The sequence below is a fragment of the Neodiprion virginianus genome, chromosome 6, assembly GCF_021901495.1.
Source record: "Neodiprion virginianus isolate iyNeoVirg1 chromosome 6, iyNeoVirg1.1, whole genome shotgun sequence".
Lineage (NCBI taxonomy): Eukaryota > Metazoa > Arthropoda > Insecta > Hymenoptera > Diprionidae > Neodiprion > Neodiprion virginianus.
Genome location: NC_060882.1, coordinates 8,856,549 through 8,881,822, shown reverse-complemented (window position 1 = coordinate 8,881,822; position 25,274 = coordinate 8,856,549). Strand labels below are relative to the sequence as shown.

At 35.6% G+C, this 25,274-nt stretch overlaps 1 protein-coding gene across 2 annotated transcripts; it reads right to left on the bottom strand.

Moving 5' to 3' along the window:
- Positions 1 to 617: 617 nt before the first annotated feature.
- On the bottom strand, positions 618 to 24,486 carry LOC124306755 (CREB-binding protein). Of its 2 annotated transcripts, none has more exons than XM_046767719.1 (22): positions 24,219 to 24,486; positions 23,484 to 23,798; positions 22,512 to 22,835; positions 19,664 to 19,870; positions 18,404 to 18,764; positions 17,957 to 18,129; positions 15,417 to 17,227; positions 15,122 to 15,285; positions 14,683 to 14,763; positions 14,415 to 14,549; positions 13,564 to 14,040; positions 12,927 to 13,092; positions 12,473 to 12,649; positions 12,130 to 12,363; positions 11,667 to 11,897; positions 11,457 to 11,576; positions 11,020 to 11,321; positions 10,695 to 10,902; positions 9,835 to 10,025; positions 6,253 to 6,580; positions 5,048 to 5,453; positions 618 to 4,006 (listed from the first exon to the last, which is right to left on the bottom strand). In XM_046767719.1, the coding sequence occupies exons 1-22, from the start codon at positions 24,358 to 24,360 to the stop codon at positions 3,531 to 3,533; spliced, it is 7,029 nt and encodes a 2,342-aa protein (XP_046623675.1). In that variant the 5' UTR covers positions 24,361 to 24,486; the 3' UTR covers positions 618 to 3,530. The 2 variants fall into 2 exon arrangements, with proteins under 2 accessions (XP_046623675.1, XP_046623676.1); XM_046767720.1 differs by having other exon boundaries at positions 15,128 to 15,285.
- Between the last annotated feature and the right edge of the window lie 788 nt (positions 24,487 to 25,274).

Genomic DNA, 25,274 nt, shown 5'->3' with positions numbered 1-25,274 from the left:
ATCAAAACTTTAAATAGATTGTTTTTCACTCGCACGAGAATCAAGGGATTGTTCCCTTTAATTATACATGAATATCAAGTCAGTTCAATTCTATTCTGATACGTGATTATCAAAGATGTTCACTGAAAGTGACAAGAAAAATACTAGATCACGTCATTAATGGTATGCTTAATTAAATATTAAAGGACTAAAATAGTTACATATATATATATATATATATATATATATATATATATATATATATATATATATATATATATAATATAATAACTATATATATATATATATATATATATAATAACAATACGAGGGGGAAAAAACCACTAATATAATTAGACTAAAGAATGTAGTTGATCTTGTTCTCGTTGGTACAAAAATCATAAAGATGTCTTGGAAATGAAACTTGATTCAGTAACAGAAAACTGATATATTCGTAGCCAACAATAGTGCAAAACTCTACACAGGCAAAGATGTCAACACTATTCTGCTTAACTGATCATATATTTTTATTTCTCACAATTATGCTTTTTTATTTAGAATAAAATTAAATTAAAATCATCTTTTTTTGCGAGATTTTATTTCACTTCCTGATTTTGGATAGTATTGAACATGGCTGATTATTATTCATTCGTTTATTCAAAATTTTATTTATAAAAAAATGTAAAATAATTATTTCTAAATCATGCAAACATCCATATAATGCTTTACAGAATATAACATTAGTCACTTCACGAAAAGGCTAAATTTTATTCAAATTTCGTTCTATTGTATGTGTACAGATTGATTCTATCTCAATTATTCGAAAAGATTATTTTCTTCAAGAATCAAAAGCCTAGACAGCAAGAAGACGATTGGAATGAAAGTTACTCGCTTTGAAAAAGGGGTGTACGATACTGTCAACAATATTATTTCAATTCAGTTATCATACACATTGACAGTGACGTTGTTTTTAAATGGCACTAGTATATTGTTTTCTTCCCAACTCCAAAGGGTCTTGGTGTAGTACCACTGTCATCACTCACTACCGCGGTGATTCTCAGTTAACAAATTTGAACGAAAAAGTTTCGTGCGCTGCAATATCATTGAAAATTAAGGTTATGATCAGAGCTTGAGATATTGTACCCGTTTGTAATTCTCTATAGATGACGGTTTTTGGTCATGTATGAAATCACACTTGCAACTTGCAAAAATAATACTTCTCTTAATGATTGATGCACGTAAAACAAACCCATAAAGTATCATAATACGCTACAATGAAGCAATAAGGGATCAAATATTAGGAAGTATTTCGTAAAAATGACCTGTTTCTCAAAGTATAAAGAATGTAAGTTATTCGCAGTATGGATTTCAACTGCAAAGTCTTTCTGTGTAAATTAAATAAGACCCATTAAATGTTGGAAGTTACAAAGTACCATTTAAAAAAAAAGTCAATAATCTTCAATATTTCAAATACACAATTTCTGTAAATATCATTGTTCGCTTTATCGCAGATTTGTCCTTACTCAAAAGCAATTAGAGATATTGGGTTAACAATGCTTTTGTTTGCCACATACTAATTTCATTTAGAAAATAATAAATCAAACTTGCATAGAGATTAACCAGCTGGCAAACGTGCATACATATTATAAACACAAACGCACATGTGTACATAATTCATTGCTGTACTCACGTTATAGAAAACCATTCTTTAATTAACTCTTTTCGTTTTTTCCTCTAGAATTACCACGTATAGTTGCGATACACATCGTCGAAAGAATTCGAAATACAATTACAGCACTCTTGTGTATGCTCATGTATGTATATTCTCTGGACTACATATGTTGATGTTGATTTCTTTTCTTTTTTTTTTTTTAATTATTATTATTACTTCTTTCAACGTGGTAGCAGATTTAAACAATGTCCTTGTATACTTCTTTTTCTCTAAATTACGTTCAACTATCTGTCGGTGTGTTAGTTATTCTGATTATAGGAAATCAGCTAAGGTTTTTACTTACATGTGACTACTACTTCTCATAAGATCTATCCCAAAAGTTGCGAATATGTTTGTTCAATACTTTTGAGATACATCGCGCGAATTCCTATGCTTATTTAAATAGTTAATTGAGAAAAAATATGGGGAAAAAAAATTACATTCAGAGTTCATACTATGATACAGCACTGGCATAGTCACGTAGTGTAGCGTGTGAAGTAGCTTGTCAACGCGTCAATTCTTCTCTTTCAAATATTACAATATTTCTGTTTATGTGTTTTTTATAGCAATATTTAGTCAATAAATTTATTATAGGCAGGTAAATTAATATTAATAATAATAATAATAATAATAATAATAATAATGATAATATGATAATAATTATAATAGAATAGTATTTACATAGTGGTTACGAGAGAGCCCCTTGAGCTACTGATAGCTATATTTTGATTAGACTGTACAAGTAGGGGCTCTCGATTCAAAAAACTTTTCAAAATTAACACGATTTATACTCCTCCTGTAGTAGCAAACAGCAGCCTGTTGTGAATTAATGTTTCGGTTGCGACACCAATCCTCATTTAGTTTAGTAAAGAGAAAAATGTTAATTCGCTCTCATGAGTCCATCTATATACGTAATTCAATGATCACAAAATTTAACCGTTCCTAAATACAGCGTCGGCAGCTGTTCTAAATTCTTAACAAATTATCTTAAGTTAACAGTACTTATTAACTTTTCCCCCTAACTTTCTGCGTTTACTTACTTTACAAAGTATCTTTTTTGCCTCTTATTATTTCGTTTCATTTTTTTTTCCTTAATTTCTGTCTGCTTTATATATATAGAGTTCTTTGTAATTCTTTTTACGTTTTATTTACGATATAATAGTAATAATGGTAATAGTAGTCGCTACTAGTATTTCAACTATTATTATATTAATTAATGTTAAGTATACACAACACATTTGTACGATTTCACTCAGCCTGCGCAAGCAGCTGCGAGGAGGGTGGGGACGACGGGCCCTTTCAGTTTTTATTTGTTTGTTTTCTTTCACAAGTCTCTGAGTTTTTTATCAGTGGTCACAGGGCGGGGCAGGGGGAAATTTAAATTCTTTTAAAGTCTTTTAATAACAACTTCCACTCAAGATTACCGCAGCAGATCCCGACGTTTTTTTTATATTCATTTTTTCTCTTTGATATTTCCGACGTCTACTACGTTTCACCTCGGCGATCAATGTTTTTCCTGTATCCTCAAAGGAAGAAAGAAACGAACAATCAACAATTCGTCATGAGGATAAAAAATAGTTTCTCAAATGTTTCCTAGAGCAAAACGATGAAACTGTTTTCAACTGGCCAAATAACGTACAACGTGTCTCATTATTGTCCTGTGAAACATTTGAATTTTTCGCCTTCTTTTGAAGTATAATGTCTGAATCGTTTACTGGAAAAATCAAAAAGAAGGAAGGAAAAAGACGTCGGGACAGAAACGATGATGTAGAGTGGTTGAAGCGGACAGGGGTTGCTTCGAGCAGTCAGTCTCATTTTGGGCAATAGTAACTAACAGTCACTAAAACTGTTCAATTAAATTTACGAGATGGTCTTGTGGTGTCATCGATGCCGATTCACTAGAGTCTGCACCACTTGTGGGGGGCGGAGCTGGGGATGAATGATGAGGCATGGCGGGTGGATGACCGGCGGAGACGCCACTACCGGCGCCAAGCTGGGACAGCATCATTTCACTGGGACCACCGAGTTCATGGGCGGGTGAGTGAGTTGGCGTACCATGAGGAGGATGATGATGAGGGGACTGTACAGGTCCGGCACGAGGAGAAGGAACCGGTTGATTACGAGGAGAGGGGACAGGTCTCGGCGAGGGATTTGGCTGCGGAGACCGAATAGGAGGTGGCGACCGAACCGACTGCATCAATTGCTGTTGTACCGATATTCCAGGAGGACCCATTACACCTTGAGGCGAAGGTACCGGTGGTGGAGTTGGTTTCAATCCTGGTTGTCCATAGCCCTGCTCATTGAAACTCCCGTAACCTGAGGAAAAAAACGGTCACAACATGAGTACCAACGTTATGTTTCACAAGTATAGATATATATACAAGGAGGTATAAATAATAACAAATAAGATTATTAACGTATCACTGTGAAATGGTACAGAACCATTTGAATTTTTAATATAAAACTTCAACTTTTTACTATACATCAAATTACATGGGACACACACACACATCTGCATAATTAATAAACGGTGTCTGAACGTCGTAATTCAAGTTTAAGAAATTTTTTTAAGTATCAATCAAGCCTGTCAGCCTTTACGCGTACACGAGTATTGGACACAACTACAGTACGTATTTTATATATTATATAATAAACATAAATACAATATATACATATGCAGAGACAAAATGTACACACGTCAACATATAACCACCCCAGTTACCTCACCAAGTACGACTAAAATTTTGATACATTATTTTCGAAATTAATTAACCATCAACGTTTATCAAAATAAATAACCGTTAATTGTCTCTCATCAATTGGTTTGCTGTAACCTCAATCATTTTTTTTTTTTTTTTAAATTCATGAGAACTAAAAGGCCAACTCATTTCTGACTTTACATGGAGAATAGATTTAAATCTACCTGTGTCCGTAAGTTCGAAATAACCATGTAAGAATATACACTCAAGACGAGTCAAAATATTGACAGAAAATCATAATGACGACGATGATGATGATGATGATAAGAATAACAATAATAACAACAATAATAATAATAATAGCAGTAGTAGTAGTAGTAGTAGTAATACATGGTCTCACAATCATATAAAACGGTGCTTCTTGTGTGGATCTTTGCATGTGCAGAAAAAAAAATTAATAATAATAATAACAACAAATAGTAAAACAAAGGAAAGAAAATAAATAAATAAAAAGTGGAATAATATCGCAAGGTATAAATTTCGCTATTGGTACGACGATGGATATTGTAAAATTATTAGCAATTCGAGTAAAAACTCCAGGGGTAAGTCTAATTCAGAATTAAAACTAGTAAAATTTTGCATTAATCTTGTCGCTTACCAATTAATGGCGACCTGATCGGTCTTTGTTGGCCGTAAGGTGGGGCTGGTGGCTGAGTGAAAGGTTGTTGTTGCTGTTGTTGCTGCTGTTGTTGTTGCTGCTGTTGTTGCTGCTGCTGCTGCGCTTGCTGCTGCCTCTGCATAACTAGTAGTTGCTGTTTATACCACTGTGGTTGTCCACCATGCCCCTGCCCTGGTTGTTGTTGCTGTTGGCTAAGCATCGCTTGAATTTGCATTCTATTCTGCTGCTGTTGCTGCTGCTGTTGTTGCTGCTGATGCTGCTGTTGCTGTTGTTGTTGTTGCTGTTGCTGTTGCTGCTGTTGCATCATGTGATGCAAGCTGGAGAGCTGTTGCTGAGGTTGACTGGTTCCCAGCGGACCACCTGCCGCGCCATGTTGGTTTGTTTGCTGCCGAAAAGAAAATTATGCATTGTTCAATGTCTGAAAAATTCAATCTGTGACAAATACGTTTATGGGAATGTAGAATTTACAATGACTCAATAAAACCGTTTGATAATTGGGAGATTCCAAATTGATCATTGGTCAGGTTGTAATTAAAGTTATAGTCTGTATCTTCACAAAATAAGCTTCTATCCCATTGGCAGTTTGAAAATGTGATACCTACATATCAAGTGCTTCTCTATATGCTGTAGAAAATTTTCGACTGTTCAAGAATCTAACGAATTACTGAGAAGAGAGGAACACATGAAAATATAAACTACCCTCAATCATATCAAAACCTTTGATAACATTATTTTTTAGTTATTTCTTAAGAAGTGTACAGCTGTTTCTATAATTTTTAATTTTTCGGATTCAATAAAAATATCTTTCTTACGATAATTTTGTATTACAAAATTTCACACTTTACTGATATTCGGTACTTTTCTGCAGATCACAATAATTGATATCAGACAAAATACTACTTTATTGCCTCATAACGTCCGAATCACTTGGGAAACATTGACTCAAGTCGAATTTTCCAAGTTTTTCCCATATTTTTTCAACTTCGAATTTTGTATTCCTGATTTTTGTCGGCAATAAGGGAAATAATAATAAATAATTTTAACATACAGCAATCCAGACATTAAATTTATTTGACTTTAATTGACCCATAAAAAGATATTCGATAATTGGTTGCAACATAACAGATGATCAGATATGTTAACAACTAAGTTACTTGCATTGTATCAATACACAGACTTCTTACCTGTTTTTGTTTTATAAAGGCAGCCATTAGCTGAGGATTGCTCTTGAGTATCTGCAGAATTTGGTTTTGTTGCTCAGGTGTGTTGGGACTCCGAAGGGTATGCATGAGTTGTTGCAAAGCATGCCTATGCATTGTCGATACACCAGCCGTGGGTTGAGGACTAACTGGACCGACTGGTCCTGGAATAACTCCTGGTTGTCTGGGCATCTGTGGATTCATAGCCATAATTGGTTGACCTGGGTGTTGAGGCTGCTGTGGTGGCATCAGCTGTTGAGGACTTGGTTGCCGGAGTCCCTGATTGGGTTGCATCACAGGATTAGCCGGATATCTGTAACAAATTTTGTATCCAAGCTCAGAAATGTGTACCAATCTGAGTATCCTGAGTCAGTGTTTGCAATCTTGAATAGCTAATCCATTACAATTCGAGTATGTTTTTTCAAACTAGTTTTTTTTTTCAAGTATAAAGCTGTGACTCATTTGGTTAGAGTAATTTTAGATTCACTGGGTATCCTCAGTATGTAAATGTACAAGGAAATTCTTATCACTTTCTTCTGTAGTATTGTATCATCGTTCAGCGTAAAATGGTAGTTTAATTAATAATTTTTCTGGTTATAATTCTAAGAATAGAAACTAATAGCCAGTACATAGCATTATAGATAAAATTACCTTCATTAATATCTTACTATTATACTCATCAATTTTAAAAAATGCAGTTGCACACTGATAGTAAATACCATATGATTCATAATAGTATAACTTGTATCTGACAGATAGTAAATTTGTGACTACAAAGTTTTGACCATTGCAGGACTTTGTGATAGTCCGGTGCTCCATGTGTAAAGTATTCATTTGAACCCTACTAATGCATACGTTATACGTATGGTAACTGATCCAATTTAATTGGCTTGTATCTAACTGAAATAATGTTGATCGTGGCATTAGTTTCTGAGTAGTACTGTTATGATTTTTTATTTCCTTTCTAAGCCTCTAGCAATGTAAATAGAAGACTGAAATTTGAATTGGTTCCGATTATGAGAAAAAATACTAGGGGCTTACGCCGACGCGGTTCGTGCGTCAACCCCTCCTTACAGTTTCACGTCTCAGTAATTCAGTGCTCCGCACTTTGCTCATTTGGAAGTATTGTGTAACTTATTGTAGCCATTAGGAGTACTACAGATTACTCAAAGCCGAACTTATGCTGAGTATTGAAGTACGAAGGATCCCAGCTTGAGGCTCAATTCAAACCTTTGGGGACCCATAAAAATGCACTGTATTTTTCTACATAATGTGCATAATCTTGAAGTGATTCAATTAATACGTTACATGATTCGTTACCTATGATTTGATTTTCAAATATTTACCAATAACATATTACGTGTGCTACAATTTCTAATGTTACCTTTCCGTGTCTCTCTTGCATCTTAAGATTTTTTTTAGACAATTTTATATACTACTGAAATGAGAGTTAGAGCCGTCAATACCATCTGGCGGACACCTAAACGATAACTTCATGCACATGGTTGTGTTTGTTTCGCATTTAATTCTTATTTGTCTTAAAATTATTTTCATATATAGAGAGACTGTGGTCTGTGCAGAAGATAAACTTCAAAATTCTTCATTGTTGCTAATTGTAAGTGAACATAAATTTCTTCCATTCGTGCTTTGCACCTGTCTCATCGTCAATACCACCAAACATTGTACTTTATAAATCTTGTGCCAATACGTAAGATGGTTTTGAAAACTGACTGTGAACAGCATAGATACTAAATTGAAATCCAGGATACATTAAATAGAAAATGCCACCTATACTCCAGGTTAACTTTTATTTCACAGTTTACCCTCCTTCTACTCCATGAGTGTAACAATACTTTTTGAGTAATTTGATTCCTATTCACGAAATTCTAATTGGCAATGGCAATCACCGATGTTGGCACATCGATCGCAACGGTCATGTGATCTATAAGCAGCCTCTGTCTTAGGTCTAAAACATTGGAAGTATGGTCAAATTCAAAGATTTTTGGCGGTCAGAAGGGCTTAAGGATATATTTAAGGTTGTAGCAAATATATAATTTCGTAAAAATTGATGTTAATTTTCGAAATGTTTGTACAAGAGAACAAATATCGATATTCGGCTAAGTAATAACAATTGATTGGTCCAAATTAACCAGGGAAGAGAAAGTAAGAACTTCCCTTATATTGCAAACAAGCTTGTTCTGACGAATGATAATAATTTTACTATAAAAAGCATGTATATTGTATGATTTTCATTGAAAGTCAATTTGAGTGGGGCTTGCAAGCTTGTAGTTGTAGTTTTACTATTTGTCAAACAGCGATATCAACAATATTCAGCATTACTATGATTAGTTTGGTTTCTTGGGATATGAATGCAAATATTGATTTTATGAATCAAATAAATTGAAAGATTTATATTGCATCGATTTGAAATGTTCGTGCAAAAAATACTGGAGATCACTATACTGTTCGGATATTGTTCTTTCACTTTTGTCTGCAAATCAGTGCATTATGTTTTCAAATAGTTCAAAAGAACCGACCAACAATCAATTCGATAATACCTATCGTAACTTATCGTGATAAATTCTTTTTGCTTACACATGTTCATTAAATCTTTCTATTAGTCGCAGTACAAACACATAAGAAGCTATTGTAATGCAATCGGCTGTCTGCAGACCACGTATTTCAATGTTGCCATTGCAAACAGTAAAGTTACATGTTCTGGTTCAGCTTGCGCCATAACTTTCAAATTTACAGAATTTTCATGGCTATTGGTTACAAAAATATACTTTCAATGAGAGATAAAGCTGGTAATCAGTATGATTTGGTGCCAACCATGGTGAGTTTAAATATCAAACTTATTGTCAGCGCAATTTTAAAACAATTTCCGAAAAAATTGAATGTATAACCGAGTTAAATTAGGAAATCATTTCTGTGAATAATAAGAGTGGAAGCATAACAATTCAAAACGAAAACTGTGTAAGTAATTCAATTCAATCTGCAAGTTCACAGAATGAAACAGCTTCTTCTGAATCAAAGAACATTTAAGATTGTTAGATGAAAATGTCGTGCACATCGGAAAATGTACAAATAGAAAAAGAATATTTTTAAAGATTAAATTGAAAATAATATAGTTGAGCACTGGGCCAATAAATATACTTTGTGGTAAATATCAAACTTATCCGACGTATCTACAATATAGCGTTACCGTAGTTTACTTGGCGCAATTCTATGAATTTACTATTACGATTTCATAGAATCCATACCATTTCTTTATGCTTGTGTCAAATGAAAATGTGTTGGAGTGTTTTTATTCAAAGTCGCATGTAAAATTTAGCTTTTGAGCCCTTTTTTTACGGTTAAGATACGTGGACTTCGATATTCTGGAAATATATATGACAACATCGAAATCGATCATGGCATTTTTAAGATGCATTTTTCCTATTGTTATTCGACTCTCGTGATTGTCATACGAAATAAGGTAAACTACCCTGCTTTTGGTAATATAACAAGTATTAGATATTGGTTGTTCACATGAACACAATGGTTTATCATTATTATTATAGATACCTTGGAGTTGTCCATTGTTCCATAGGAATGAGGTGGGTACCAGCCGGACTAGACATTTGGCCTGGAATGGATCTCTGCATTGGAGGTGGCATTACGCCGCTAGGTTGACTCGCACCACCAATGCCACTACTTGGAGCAATTTTTCCATAAACAGGATGGGGTACCTGCTGCCTCGCAGCTTCTTCCTGTACCTAAAATAATCATTTACAAGAACAACATGATAAAAATAAGTGTAGACGAAAATAGAATGAGGTTATTTTGTCCACTTCGCAATCTTCAGAGAAAATGAGGTGGTGATGTTTCCTGTACACAAGTAAGATATAATAAATTGTATTCAGTAGGTTTCATTGTTAATTGTGATTCAAACATTGATAGATTTAACCATTTGTACACCCGAGTACCGTCAATTCTGACCCACCAAGTTTCAACAGGTGAAAAGTAAGATTAGTAGCCGTGACCACTAGCCATCCTTAGCAACGGATCAAGCCTTAGCAACATGTGTTAAATGGCATTGCTAATCTTCTTTAATCAAACCGTAGCTTCTGACCATGTTTTGAAAATAGCAGACTAAAAGTGCTAATAGTGAATGGCTCCCAGCCTTGCAGGTATTTTTGTTTAATTATATTTGCTGAACGACATGGTATCCTCTGCTTTGCAGCAATCAGAATTTCTCGAATTTTTTTATACAATGAACGTGAAATAGACAAAATGTATTCCCTGTATCAATCAACTGGTTAATAAATTCAACTAAAGTGTTTACATCATCCCAAATGGGTCTATTATTATATGTAGATTAAATTTCACCACTGCAGAGTTTTTGTACAAAACATATTATTGCGACAGTAAAAAGCTAGACTTACCTGTTTAACAACTTGAAGTACACTGGCAGGTGGGGTCTGCGTACCAGGTTTAAGGCCTATGTTAGTCTGGTGAGAAGGAAGATTGGTAGGACTGACACCCGGCTTAATTGCTATACCTACTGGCATTGCAGGATTAGATGGTTGACTACAAGGAATTGGGCCACCTGTACCGGTTGGCCTGGTAGTATTCATAACTGCCATTCTTCGCCTGAACACATAAGACATTGATAAAATTTAAGTGTTTGAAAATAATAGAGGTAATAATATTGCTTCACCGCTGTGCAGAAGTAGAAATTGAATAAATAAGGAAAGATTGAGTTCGTACCTAAGCAGTTGAGCTTGTTGAAGACGCTGTTGAAGTTGTTGCTGTTTAAGTTTATGCTTAATATTTGAACAAAATGGTACTAAACATTTTGTTTCTTGGCAGTGTTTCGCATGGTAACAACACAACGCTATTAATTGCTTGCATATAGGACAACCACCGTTCGTTTTTCTTTTACATATCTTTGTGTGGGTAACAACACGTTTCATCTTTTGGCAGCTTGGTAGTCTGCAGTTGGCATCTCTGCACTGACATGCATGCACCAAAGACTGAATGCATCTCTGAATGGACAACTTTCGTGCCTCCTATTGAGTGAAATTAATCATTTATTAATCAAATATTGATATCGTAGACAACCGTAATTGAAGGTCTTTCTACGTCCTACAATCCACGACCAGACACCACAGAATAAAACTTTTTAATATTACACGAAACCTTACCTGTGGATTGGCCTGCTTAGCATCAGCTGGTGACGACCCATCATCCAAGTCTAAGCCTAATCTGTCCATGGGATGTGGATGACCATCTTTTTCTTTACAGCTTATACATAAATCGAAGTCCTGGGCAATGAATAAAAAAAAATTATAACAATTTGTTTAAAAGCTGAATTATGAGATTATTAGAAAAGTATATAAATAAAAATTACTCACATCACAAACAGTGCAGTGGTATCGAGTCTCAACATGGCTTTTACAATTATTGCACGTGTAGACAAATTTGTCTTGCCCCTGGTTATGTAACTCATAAAGCATAGACATGGAGCTAAATTTCGCTCTTCTCAAAGATGAAAATTCGTAATGTCTTTCTCGTGCCATTGTTAGAAACGCATCACGACCATCCATAAGGTCACAATTTATTGCAGGATCTGGGTCTTGAATAGGCTGAAAAAACAAATTAATATTCGAATCATAATATTCTATAACTAAAAAAATTTATCGTAATAATTTCTGGATGCATCTAAATAGGTAAAATTGCTTTCTATTAAATTAAAACTTGACCAAGTACGTCAAGAGAGTTGTAGCTAATTTTTACGCATCTAATTGATGATTTCGATGGTCTAATTATTCAGCTAGACTCATTCAACATAAATGGATAAGATGCGTTGAAACTTACAGCTAAGCTGGCTGCCCTCTGGGCACTGTGCAATCGGATAACAAAGAAAACTTCTTTATGTTTTTCCATTGTGGCAAATATCTTTGCCGAAAGATCGTTACCCGTTTGCGGAGTATTAGATTTCTTGCTATTTTTACGTTGATTTGCCTTTGACTTATTAGACTTCTTAGCCTTCTTTTGCCCCTTCTTTTTACCATCTGGTCCTGTCTCCGAATCTTCCGACAGCGAAAATATCTGAGAAAAAAGGTACATCACGAAATATTAAAACGTTCTAATTATCGAATAATATGAAAAATAAGGACAATGCATCACACCAAAGGGAATGTAAACTATATCAACTTACGGCATTGGCGGCAGCCGCAGCAGCCTCGGCTGCCTCTGCCTGTTTTCGTTTCTCCTCTTCTTCTTGATCCAATTCTTTGATACTTTCTTCCAAAACATTTGGCCAAAAATCACCTTCAAAATAAGGTAAGTCAGCAGCAGACGAGAGCTTATCTTCCATGGCTTGCTTCAATATATCCTAAGGTGGAAGAATGAAAAGCGTTAGTACCCGGATTTTGCGATACTGATTCTGAATTACTACTGTTGTTGTTAGTATTCGTAATTACTTAAAATATGTTGTTACCCAACTATCTTATGTTCAAAGTTACAAAACTATAAGAACAATAACTTGGTTGGTTATTAATGTAAGTCTCGCTTGACACCTGAGTCCAAAAGTAAAGTAAACAGGTAACACGGAGACTGAAACGGAAATTGAAACAATTGAAAATACGTTATGTTGAAAGAATAATACTAACTTTGTAATCAAGAACGATTCTTTCATCCATTCCCTTGTCCAACATTTTCTTATACCACTCTTGCAACCTCTTTGGTTTTGGAATTTTTTGCTCTTGCGGATGACAGTGGAAAATATAATCATCTCCTTCCGATGGCGGACACGCCCAAATATGAGCCATTGTGTAACTGCAAGTTGATACAAAATTTATTCACATGATTAAAGTTTGGATGATATTCTGAGTACGAATGGCATTTTAAATTTTCTAACATTAAATATTTTGTTGCACACATAATCGTCTATCACTACATTACAAGATTCGTTTCTAGAAGTTTCGAGTTTTCGAAAAAGAATTCTAGAAATTATTAATATGTTCAAACAATAATGAGTTATTCGGTGATAAATTAGCTGAATCAAAGAAATGTAAAGAAATGTCTTTCACGAATTAAAAACGTATAACTAGTTAGACATTGAATTACTCAAAGAATTTTGCTTTTTATACCTAGAGAAGTAAATTTATCTAATTTTAATAGGTTTAGATGCCAAGCCGAAGCAAATTTTAATACTATCGTTCATCAACGTAATATCAACAAAAACATGCAAACAAGCTACAACTTCTATGAAAATTAACAAGTGAAATATTATGAAATATTCCTTACCCAAGCTGTTTGGCATAGTCAAGGTATCCAAGTAAAATTTCATGATAAACAGCTGTTCTGAATTGTCTAGGCCTGAAGAAGTGTACAGAATCCAGATATGCAATATACACTCGCCTCGTGTTGGGGGTAGGACATTCACTGCCATATTCCTGCACATGCATGCCAAAGAAGCATACATCGGTACCGTCAACTTCCTCAAACGCGAACAAAGCTTTCGCTCGATACGGAAACTCTCCTGGCATATCACTGTTTTCCACAAATCTACTTTTCATTCCTGGTTTGACTTCAACAAGCTTATCGCTAGAAGCTACAACTCTAATCGCAACTTCTCCGGCACCAGCTTCTTTTTTCTTCAAGAAATTATTCACTCGTGTTTCGATGTACGTTCCCAACTTTGTTACAGGCAATCGCTTTGCATTGAATTTATTATCCTTACGCATTTGACCTTTTTTCTTCAGACAATTGTCACAGGTGAAGCTTTAAACGTAAAAAAAAATAATTTCATAGTTATTTCAGGCTAAATTATCTTATGACGACAAGATCATTATGCAGGGTATGGCTGGTAGCAGGTAAACTATCTGGAATTGGTTAGAAAACATCCAATCTCATTGTAATTACATAATAGGTAACTTTTCCCCACCACCTCTGAAACATTCAGTAACAAAACAATATCGAGTTTTCGAGACACATGACATAAATTGATTTAACTCGCTTGAAAAAATAATAAAAATAATTCATTAATTCGGAAAAGTAACAAAATTTGATAGTTTCTAGAGGCGAAGATTCACGAGATAAATGGCTTGCTACCAGCCCAGTAATGATACAACACATTGAAAATTTTTTTAACTCACCCTAACGGCCAGATTGCTTCCATATGTAAGACACAAATTTGATGAACTTTTCTACCGCAATCAGTGCAGATGACAAACGGCTCTAATTCAAGATGATCGTTCTTCATTTCTTGGAATTGTTCTTTCTTTATAGCACTACATAAATACAGGACAATACCACATTATACACAAATACCACCATGGTGAAGTTAGGCGTTTGATACAAGATTTAAATTTCAGTGTACATTTAATGTAAAGTTGAGTAAAAACAAAACAACGAACTACTTACGTTTGCGGTTGTGTTGGATCATCTCCTAATGTCACAGTATCTCCAGGAATATCATTGAAGCATTTTTGACAGAATGTGTATCTATTGGAAACAAAAACATATAATGTTAAGCCATCAAGTTCCTTTATTCTTTGTATTATGTACTTCCGATGCATTTTGAAAAATTTTACACAAAAGTGTACGAGAAAAACAAGTCAAATTATAAAAATAAAAAATGATAACACTAATTCTGAATTCATCAAAATCTTCAAAAATTACTAATAGCATACTTAAAACAAGTTTTAAAAAAATTATTCACGAAACAAAATACAATACTAGGAATACGGTGAAAATATTTAGGAAATGTCTCACATTTTTTACAATTAATACTTGAGTTTATATAAAGGTAATAAATTATTTGATATTACTAAATGATGTAATAATAAATCAGAAAATTTACCCCAACCTGTTTTGGTAAGAATAATATTTGGCATCTCTCGGAATAGTACAAAGTTGTTTTCCGTAACAACATAAAACCTGAGGATTGAAAGTGTACTTTCGTCCACAACAGTACCCCAATGCCTGCATTACAGGGTCGATTTCTTGCTCAAACACTTCCGAAAGCTAAAAGTTAAGTCAGTAATGTCATCTATAATGAAGTTGATAAAACAATACGAGATTGGCAATAAAAAAAATACTATACTTATGAATTACGGGAACCAAAAAATACAGGAAAATGAGATGAAAATTCTTACCTTGGTACAATATCGGTAGACTCTGGAAGTTTTACGATTATACAACCACGCATTGTCAAACATCATCCAAACATCGTCAACATACTCCCAAGGGTCACTGTACTGTCCTGTGTCCAGTTTTCTCTTAATCGTCGACAAATCCATTGGTCTTTTCACAATATCAAAATAGTCTGGAATCCCGAGGGCTTGAGGATCAACGGGTTGTCTGAAGGGAATAGATTCTGGATCTTGACGATATAACTTCTCTAGAGCAGGCATCAATGCTTGCCGCAATTCGTCAGGTTTGAATAAGCACAATCGTTTCTTATCAGTTGACGTTCCGCTGGGTTGAATTGGTTCGGGAACCATGGGTTTAATATCAGATGTCGATATGTCTTGACTAGACATCGGAGTAACAGGTTCTTCTTTAATATTGCATTCTTCCTTGATCATTCCATCCTCAGACGTTTCTTCCATTGGTTCTGTCTTGATTTCGGTTTTCATAGATATTTCGCTATTAACACTTTTCCCCCCATCCATCCTATGATTATCAGAACCATCCTCAGTTTTTATTTCCATTTTAATATTTTCCTCTTTAATAGAATCTAGTTTTCCCTTGCTATTATTCGTTGGTGGACTCGGTGAATTATCACGATCCAATGCTGCTGTGATAGCAGCCATTTGGGATGACATTGAAGAACTTCTTGGAGCATTCAAAGCAGCTCTTTCTTGAGATGTCATACCTTTGCCTAAGCTGGCTAATCCTGCAGGAGACGGAGTGGTACCGGGGTGAGGAGGTGTTTTATTTGCAGACGAAACTGTCTTGTTCGGAGTCATTAAAGATGGAACTAAAGGAGTACTAGGCGTAGAAGTGGTTGATTGTGGACCATTTGTAGATGGCGCAGGCCCAGGACTTGGCCCGCTGGATGCAGGCGGTGGTATAGTTTGAGGTGTAGGTGTTGCAATACTGCTATCACCAGGAGTCGAAGCAGACATAGGGCGGCTCGTAGGAAATTGTTGATTTTGTTGTTGACTGTTCTGTTGCTGCATTGTACTGAATGGCGATGGCGCTTGCGGCAACGGTGTTGTATTACTATTCTGATTAGCAGTGGCATTGGTTTGTTGTTGCTGCTGCTGTTGTTGTTGATGTTGTTGAGCTTGTTGTTGCTGAGCTTGTTGTTGCTGTGCTTGCTGCTGCTGTGCTTGCTGCTGCTGCTGTACTTGCTGCTGTTGCACTTGCTGCTGTTGGGTTTGTTGCTGCTGCGCCTGCTGCTGCTGCTGTTGATTTTGTTGTTGCTGTTGCTGTTGTTGTGCAGCTTGCGATTGTGCCAGTCTAACTTTCATAATCTCTTGGAACTGATGCTGATTCTGAACTGGAGATGTATTTGGTAATCCAGGTGTCCCGTTCGACGTAGGAAATTGACTAGTTGTAGCAGAGGCTGTAGTCGTCGTTAAATTAGCTTGCGACATTTGCTGTTGACCAAAAGGACTCAGACCTGGATTTGGGACCAAATTAGGATTGGACGTTGGTTGCCCGTTTGGACTTGGACCCGGCGGTCCGATGAGCATCCCTTGTTGCTGTTGCATTTGTTGCTGCTGGATTTGTTGTGGAAATTGCATCCGATTGTGTTGCATGCCGATACCAGGCAGCGCTCCCAGCTGTCCCATTCCGGGTGAATGGCTTCGTAGACTCGGGGGCACAGTTCCAACTGGTTTTGGAGGGACTGCTCCAGCAAGACCTTGTGGAGCTGCCGGCCTAAGACTTGCACCTGGTGCTTGTTGTTGCTGCTGAGCTTGGAGTTGTTGTTCTTTACGTTTCTGCCGTTTTTCCTCTGTTTTTTTAAAAACGATATTTAAATGAAAAGCAATGGTGCACCATAAAAAAAAAATCAACAAAACTGTGTTGTACTAGGTATAGATCAAGATTGTCAACATTGGATATGATGGAAAGAATTCGCATTCAAATTGTATTCTGACGTATTGATAAAATTCACCCTCAACTCATTAAACTTGAAATTTGTTAAGAAACGGACGGAGTTCTACTTAGCTGTGAGATAACATTTATTTGCTTAGTAATTGTTCTATTTGAGTTCCGATATGCATTGAAAATTGTTTAGCTAAATTGTGGATACGATCACGAAAATACTTTAACAGCAATAGTCCTAATTAATGAATAATTGTTTCTTGAATTTACTCAACTCCTAATTAATCTATACATCCAATGAATATAGATCAATCTTTTGTGAAATCGTTCGAACAAAGTCTGAGAATTGGATTGTTGGGATAGCATATTAAACCGCTTTGACATGTCAATTTCATCAAACTAGTAAAATATTTATATGCTGGGAAAAAAATATTGAAAAGTTAAAATGTCATAAACTTGTTCAAAATTTAAAAGTCTTCCGTAATTTGAGACCACAATACGTGACTCTAAAATTCTAAAACTATTGTTACATCCTCTACTCAACAAAAGCTAGTGTAAAGTTGCCAATCACAGAATGATACTATTTTCAAGTTTTATTAACATGACAAATGTTAACTAGTACTATCTATTAACTTACCTAGTTCTTTCTGTATCTTGTATATCTTCTCGGCGAGTAAGTGATAGTATTCTGATCTTGAGTTGGCCATCTCATACATATCACCTTCAACTTTTTTCGCATATGCAACTAAATTATGCATTCTTTTATCGAGCATTGCTTGAGGATCAGGGGTTGGAAATATTGCTTGGACCCTTAAAAAACATTAAAGCATATATTCACTGCATGTAACATAGAGCTTACTTTTTCTTTTTTTAATGCACCACCGATTGTGTTTAGTAGTTTTGTCACGCTATCTAACAATTCGTGCACAGAGCCACTTTCAATTTGAATAAAACCCATTTTCATTGAAATAATTTTAGAAGCAATACATGAAAATCAAGTTTGCACATTGTATGTAGTCATTCGAATCAATATTCTTGCAGAGAAATATTAAATATCTGTAATTATCAAATTACAAGTACTTACAACTTGTGAACAAGATGGTTCCTGAGATCTGGTGTAACCGATTGATGCCACTCTTTAGTTCCTTGTACCGGAGTTGCAGTTACTTGGCCCGGTTGTAGCCCAGCTGGTAATTGTAGACTAGCTAATCTATTTTCATTTATAATTCCTGGTTGACCTGCATCATTCAATCCAAAAAGTTGCATGCTAACGGACTGCTGTATACTGGCAGCAGCCACAGCTGCTGCTGATGTAGGTCCAGTTGAAGGTTGAGCTTGGCTTCCAGCAGCCACTGCTGTTGGATCAGAGCTCAGTGGAAGGGAGACGTTAGGCGCAATAACTTGTTGGCCTGCGCCACCCACTACAGGTTGCCCTGGGCCCGCTACTATGGAAAAATGGTTGTTACAAATACCATTTAATACGTATTTCTAAGAATCTTAGTCTGGATCAATTTGAAATCGTACTGGAACTTCATTAACGTCATATAAAAACACTGAAAAATGTGACCATTAATACTTCACACTTGACAAAGTCCTTATTTTTAAATTCACTTATTACTTTTGCCACCATGTTTCTCTCGCATTCTATCTAATATGATTGACCTATGCTTCCATTCTAGGCATATTATTTTGTCAAGATCAACAGGATCAAAATAATATCAGTGGAAGGTCTCAAAAAACTGAACAGTTTAGTAGGTCCTGACACGAATGCTTACTGTAATTGATTATTCTGCTATAATAAAATTTTTCGTCACATCCAAAATACAAAATGAAGAAGCAGTATTAAAAATTTATATATTCTTTAATATACTTATTAGTTTTGTTCCTTAATACCCTCAAGTGGTGGTCGGCACCAAATGACAGCGCCAGGTTTTTTTGGTTCTGATACATGGTATATAGAGGACAATTTAGATTTCACAAGGATCCAATAAACTTACATGATTTGAAAACATTAACAACCTTTGTTTATTCTTGACACTGCAATCCACTCAGTTTCAAAATAAATAAATTAAATTTCAAAGTATCTTCATGTTGAAGTTGAAGAAAACCTCCTAGAATGTTTTAAGCCCTAGGACCATAGAAGCCGGGTGTCTAGATTAAACGGATCAACAAGTTGGTGCCAAAATTTCAATACCATGCCATCGATTCTTTGTGGATCAAGTTCGCAAAAACTATTCAAGTTATTCGTTATTTCGATAAATTTGCCTTTGTGTTTCCCTGAAATATAAATTCTCCAGCCCAGACACATTTTTTCTAATCTATCAAAACCAATAATTGCACATACCTTGAGGTTGAGGTGGGGCAAGCCTTATATTCTGCATACCACCAGGTGGACCTGGGATACCTGGTACAGGCATTCGAACGCCTCTACCAACAGTTTGACCAGGCAATAAAGTAGGAGTAGTAGTAGGACATATTCCTAAGGCGTCGTAAGCTCTCCTCATGTCCGCTGGACTGGGATTAGGTTGACTATTTGGCTGAGTTGCTTGGACTGAGAAATAACAAATTTGGAAATATTAAACTAACGCAATTCACCTGAAGGTATTGATATCCAAAGATATGTTTAGTAATATGAAGAAGATGCAGCTATCACCGAAAGTTCACTTATAGATGCTTGACACAGGTTAAGATAACTAGCGTTCGTAACGTACAGCTAATGAAACATTATCATGATTTAGACGATTTTTCTTGACCTTGATGAGTTGTTGACTAATGTTATTCTTGGATATGAAGGTCACAACTCAAAACACTTTTTTTATAGTGTTAACGTTTCTATTTACCAATACGCATTCACTACTTAATAGTGTTCCCTGTCTGCTGTAATTGAAAGTGTCATCCCACACTAGGTAATTCCTCTCATTTATATCTGCATAAACATCCTTGCTTATTATCTAAACCACTTATGTTTAATTTTGTTATAACGGAGTTGTACATTATTTTATTATTTTTGTTCGTGACAGATGTTTAAATAAATTGGTTCTGAGGAGGGCCACCATCATGGCTGAAACGTTAACACTATAAAAAAAGTGTTTTGAGTTGTGACCTTCATATCCAAGAATAACATTAGTCATTATCATGATTTGTGTGAAACAAATTTCAACTGGGAAATTTCATTGTGGTTTTATTAAATTTGAAAATGATGCAACACTGTTGTCAGTGATTTATAACTAGCTATACCCTGAGAATGGAAATGAAATTTCTCTACCTCTCCCCTAAGCTCTATCATGTACTAAGTGATAAAGCGATAGCATATAATATAAAGTGTGTAAATAATGATTATTATTCGCGCCTGAATTAAGAAATATAAATCATAAAATAACGAACTATGACAGAGCTAATGGATCCCCACCATATATGTATTTTGCAACTTGAAATGGATTGTGCAAATTGGGGAATTTTCTATACATTGACTGCTTTTTCAGTAAAAATTATAAATACAGTCATCGAATTAGGACAATTTAAATACATCATCGCTTAATTGCTCGATCACTTTCGATAATGTAATGAATTAATGTATTCAAAATATTTGTATGAGTTTTACCTGCCTTAGTAAATAACAATCTTCACAAAGCAAACAGATTTTACAATCTGACTCAAATTATCAGCTCTCAGTATTATAATATTAGCAAACAATACCATAGAGCAAGGAATATCATTCACGACGTAAAATTCCCTCACTAAAAACTGAATGGAAAATTCGATGTGTTCCTGAACTACACGTAGCATACTTTGGATGTAATGCTTTGGTACGATTCAAAAGTTCTCGTAAACTTTCACATACCACTTTATTGAAATATAAATTGGCCATTGGGAATGATAATCATTGTCGCTGGCTCAGTGAAACTAGATTCTTTCTTTTTTAATGAAGCAAAGTTCAATCATTCCTTTATTTTTAACGAAAAAACGAAATTACACTTTTTGAGCAACCACGTGAGGGGGACAAGACATTGTAAACAAGTATTTAAAAGTAGAAAGTGCAGGGATACCTATGCATAATTTTTGGGATAACCTTTAATCAACACACAGATATTATGTTGGGCCCGCCGCTTATCAAATCTGTTTCGTTCACTTTCAGGGCACACAGCATGTTCGACTACCCAGTTTTCGTTGCTCGATTCTTCTTGCAAATGGGACCATAAATCTAACATTCAAGGAAACAAAAATATTATTTCCAAAACTTGTACTTTTCCTTCCTCCACCTTATGGTAGAATTACTTTGAATGTAAATGCACCTTCAGACTCTAGCGGGCTTAAAACAACAAATTGATAAATCTAATAAATAAGCCCACTCTATGTCTCACATACCAACTCAAATTTTCTCAATAGAAATGAATGAAAATAGTAAGAAATGAGCATTAATAATCGCGGTTCTGCCGAATCTTTCACAGAACTTTAGAGACCAGTTTGAGAACATGAATACGAGTAATCATCGGAAATTGGTCGGTAATTAAGACATTTAGTGCGTACCCCATGAACAAAACTCCTCACATTTAGATCCTGAACAGCTAATACTGAGTTTAAAAGTAATTCTGACTGTTACGGGTGTTTGTTCAGGGTTGTTACAAATTTTCACTTCCAAAATTCCCTAATTTTTCAAGATTCCAACGGCTGAAATGTCCTTTTAATAGAGAATGTTGAGAGAAAAATGTATCCTGTTACTATATTTTGATTAATAGACATCAAATCATTAACAATGAAAAGCTTGATTCCTAACGAAACATATTGAGTGAAGGTAAAAATCTAGTACCTCAAACTGCACTTCAAAGTTTTAGTAAAATCCAAAATTACCCGTAATTGATAATATAAGGTAAATTCTTATACCAAACATTATCCAATAAAAATATCTAGTAAATAACCTAAGTGTTCCAATAATCAAAAATTAGCCTGGGTGTTATGATAGGTGTCCAGGTTTGTAACAACCCTATGAATTCAGCAGGCTGTTTCAGTTATTCAAATTATCCTGGTTAAAAAAAAAGATGTGTTTCAATTGTTCTGATTTAGATTCAGTTCCGTCTTATGCGAATCATGAACATCTTTTATTTAAAACAATAGTCGCAAAAGAGAACGATATGTAAAATGAAGACCCATGCTCCTTTTTAAGTCAACAATATAGTTTGAAATAAAGTTCTTACCACCAGCAGCGTTTGGATGCCTGTTTTTATCCGCCTGCTTTAGAGGTAAGCAGACAGGACAGTCGCTTCGTTCACAGTGTTTCCAATGGCTTATTATTTGCCTAGACGAACTGCAATGTGGTACAGAACAAGTCTTCCCAGCTGCGCATGTCGTCATGTGATTCAGAACATTCTTCATAGTTTTACAATGTGGCAATGTGCACTGACACACTTCTCCATTAGCCTGACTCTCTCGCCTCTGGCATTTGTGCGCGTGTAATAGCAAGACCAGTTGTTGCTGAATCAATTTTCTCTTTTCAGGATCAGCTGTCGACGGAGGAGCACCTGCGAAAAGTTCAGCAAATTGTTCATTTTTTTTTCAACTCTATAATTTCATTTGAATGATGTCAAGGGGGTGTCGAACTGTCAAGTTTTACAACAAATTCAATCAGCATTTTGCACGATTTTTCTTCTGTGAAGCAACAAAAGTGTTTCAAACATTGGAAAATTACAGGGTTCACGATTGCATTTGTGTGATAAGTTAGAACAGTATGGATAATAAATAGTAAATGTAAAAATATGGAGATTCCGATATTAGTAGCGTGCGATAACCTGAAAGTAAATAACAATTAGCTGAAAGTATATTTGTGGTGTTTTCGTCAACTTTCCAAATCTTTTCCAATGACCACACGAGCAAATTTGTAAACACTATCATTTCCCAAAGTTTGAAATGATTTCATTACCCAGAAGAGAAAGAAAAGTGTAAAGTTCAATTTGCTCAGTGAATATTCACAATGTTAACTTAATAATAAAATTTTTTTTTACATTTACAATCCAGTCACTGATATTGACATTAGGAATTTATATTTAAACGCTAACAGGAAGTAATCGGTATACAATTTAAGAAACAAAATGACACCAGTGAAGAGTTTCATTCCAGTTTCTGAAAATTGAGGAAAACTGAATTTTTGGACTCTGATTATTAAAACAAACCTCGTTGGGGACCGCTGCCAGGCATTTGGCCCTGTGTTGCTTGTTGAGGACCTGGTTGCCCTCCACTTGGTGCACCTGACTGTGGCTGCGCCGGACTTGGTGCTGGTGGTTGTGCTTGTTGAGCCATCCCACCTTCCTGGCCGCCAACAATATTTCCTGGTCCAATAGGTCCAGCCGGACCACCAAATCTGGCAACTTGCATGGCGTTCATATTTGCCCCTGCCGGTCTTTGTTGAGGAGCAACAACAGCAACTGGGTTATTGGTCCCAACACTTGGAGCTGGTGCACCACCTGGAGACCCTGATGAACATTTTACTTGTAAATCAGAAAAGAAAAATGAATTTATATGCACGTTTGAAACAAATTTGTGGTAAATTATTATTTTTTTTAAATCAAACTGTTGCATTGGCTGGCTGAATTCACCAAATTTTCCAGTTTCAATAACCCTCAAAACTATAACAAGTACATTTAGACAAACACAAAATGACTTGATATAATTAACTTTGAAATTCTTTTTCCTACAAGCGAAAAGTCAGCAGAACAAATTTGACCATTTCTGTCATCATCGATAATGAAAAAATCTTCAAAGCTTTGAGGAAGTAAGTTATCTTTCAAAGTATTTGTGTATTCCATATTAAAGATCAGCGGAGATGCTGAGTTATCTATGAGTCAGTATACAATTCTTATTTATATATTGCAAGTACATGAAGAACAAGATCTATGAATTTTACTTACCATAACCATACGGACTCGAAGCACCCATTTGTCCCATATTCGACATATTTGCCATGTTTGGTGGAGCTGGCATTCTAGGTCCAACCATTCCTCCTTGGTGCACTTGTTGGTGAGGACTCTGGCCCCTTGCTGAGCCTACCATATGAGCTTGCTGCTGTTGCTGCTGTTGCTGCTGCTGCTGTTGCTGCTGCTGCTGCTGCTGTTGTTGCTGCTGCTGCTGCTGTTGTTGCTGCTGCTGCTGCTGCTGCTGCTGCTGTTGTTGTTGTTGTTGTTGCTGCTGCTGCTGTTGTTGCTGTTGTTGTTGTTGCTGCTGCTGTTGCGCCTGCTGCTGTTGCTGCTGTGCTTGTTGCTGCTGTTGTTGCTGCTGCACTTGTTGCTGTTGCTGTTGTTGTTGTTGCTGCTGCTGCGCCTGTTGCTGCTGCATAACAACAGCCCTAGCAGTCATCATTCCAGCTGGACCATTTGGCATTTGGCCTACACCATGAGGTCCAGCAGAGTGATGTATGCCTTGAGCATTTGAGCCAATCATTGTTACCTAAAAAAGGTTGACATTATTAAGAAGCATGCTAATCGGCACTTTATTTTCACAATCATGAAATGACGAAACTCTGATCCGTCAAATGTAAAAACAGAAAATATTATATTTCAATGCCGAATGTGTTTGGTACTGCAATTAGGATAAAAGAATATAGAATCCCCATTGACTAGATTTGTATGACAGCAAGAAAGAAGAAAAGAGCCACATGAAGGGGTGTGTTCAAGTTATAAGACTTTAACTGGTTTGTAGTCCTCGGAATTTCTTTCTGTAATAGTTGGAGAATCGACTGCTTTTACACAATCATAGAGCGCATGTTATCGACAAACGTATTTTATTATACCTAATCGATATATCCACTTGCAAACTAATCTGTGGACATGCGTATCTTTATCAATCATAGTACATGTAGACGTACAGCATATGTACAGATGGTTTGGAAAGTTGGTCACATGTGATAAATTTTAATGAAATGAAATCATTGGAATAGAAATAGTTAATAAATTAATTGTGTCCTTTAG

Bases quoted from the DNA above. Each gene is read 5' to 3' on its own strand.
- LOC124306755 (XM_046767719.1), bottom strand. From the start codon at position 24,360: ATGGTAGGCTCAGCAAGGGGCCAGAGTCCTCACCAACAAGTGCACCAA. The intron at 23,799-24,218 runs GTAAGTAAAATT...CTGATTTACAAG, and splicing joins TTCGAGTCCGTATGGTTATG to TAAAATGTTCATCAGGGTCT. The intron at 4,007-5,047 runs GTAAGCGACAAG...TTTTTTCCTCAG, and splicing joins GATCAGGTCGCCATTAATTG to GTTACGGGAGTTTCAATGAG.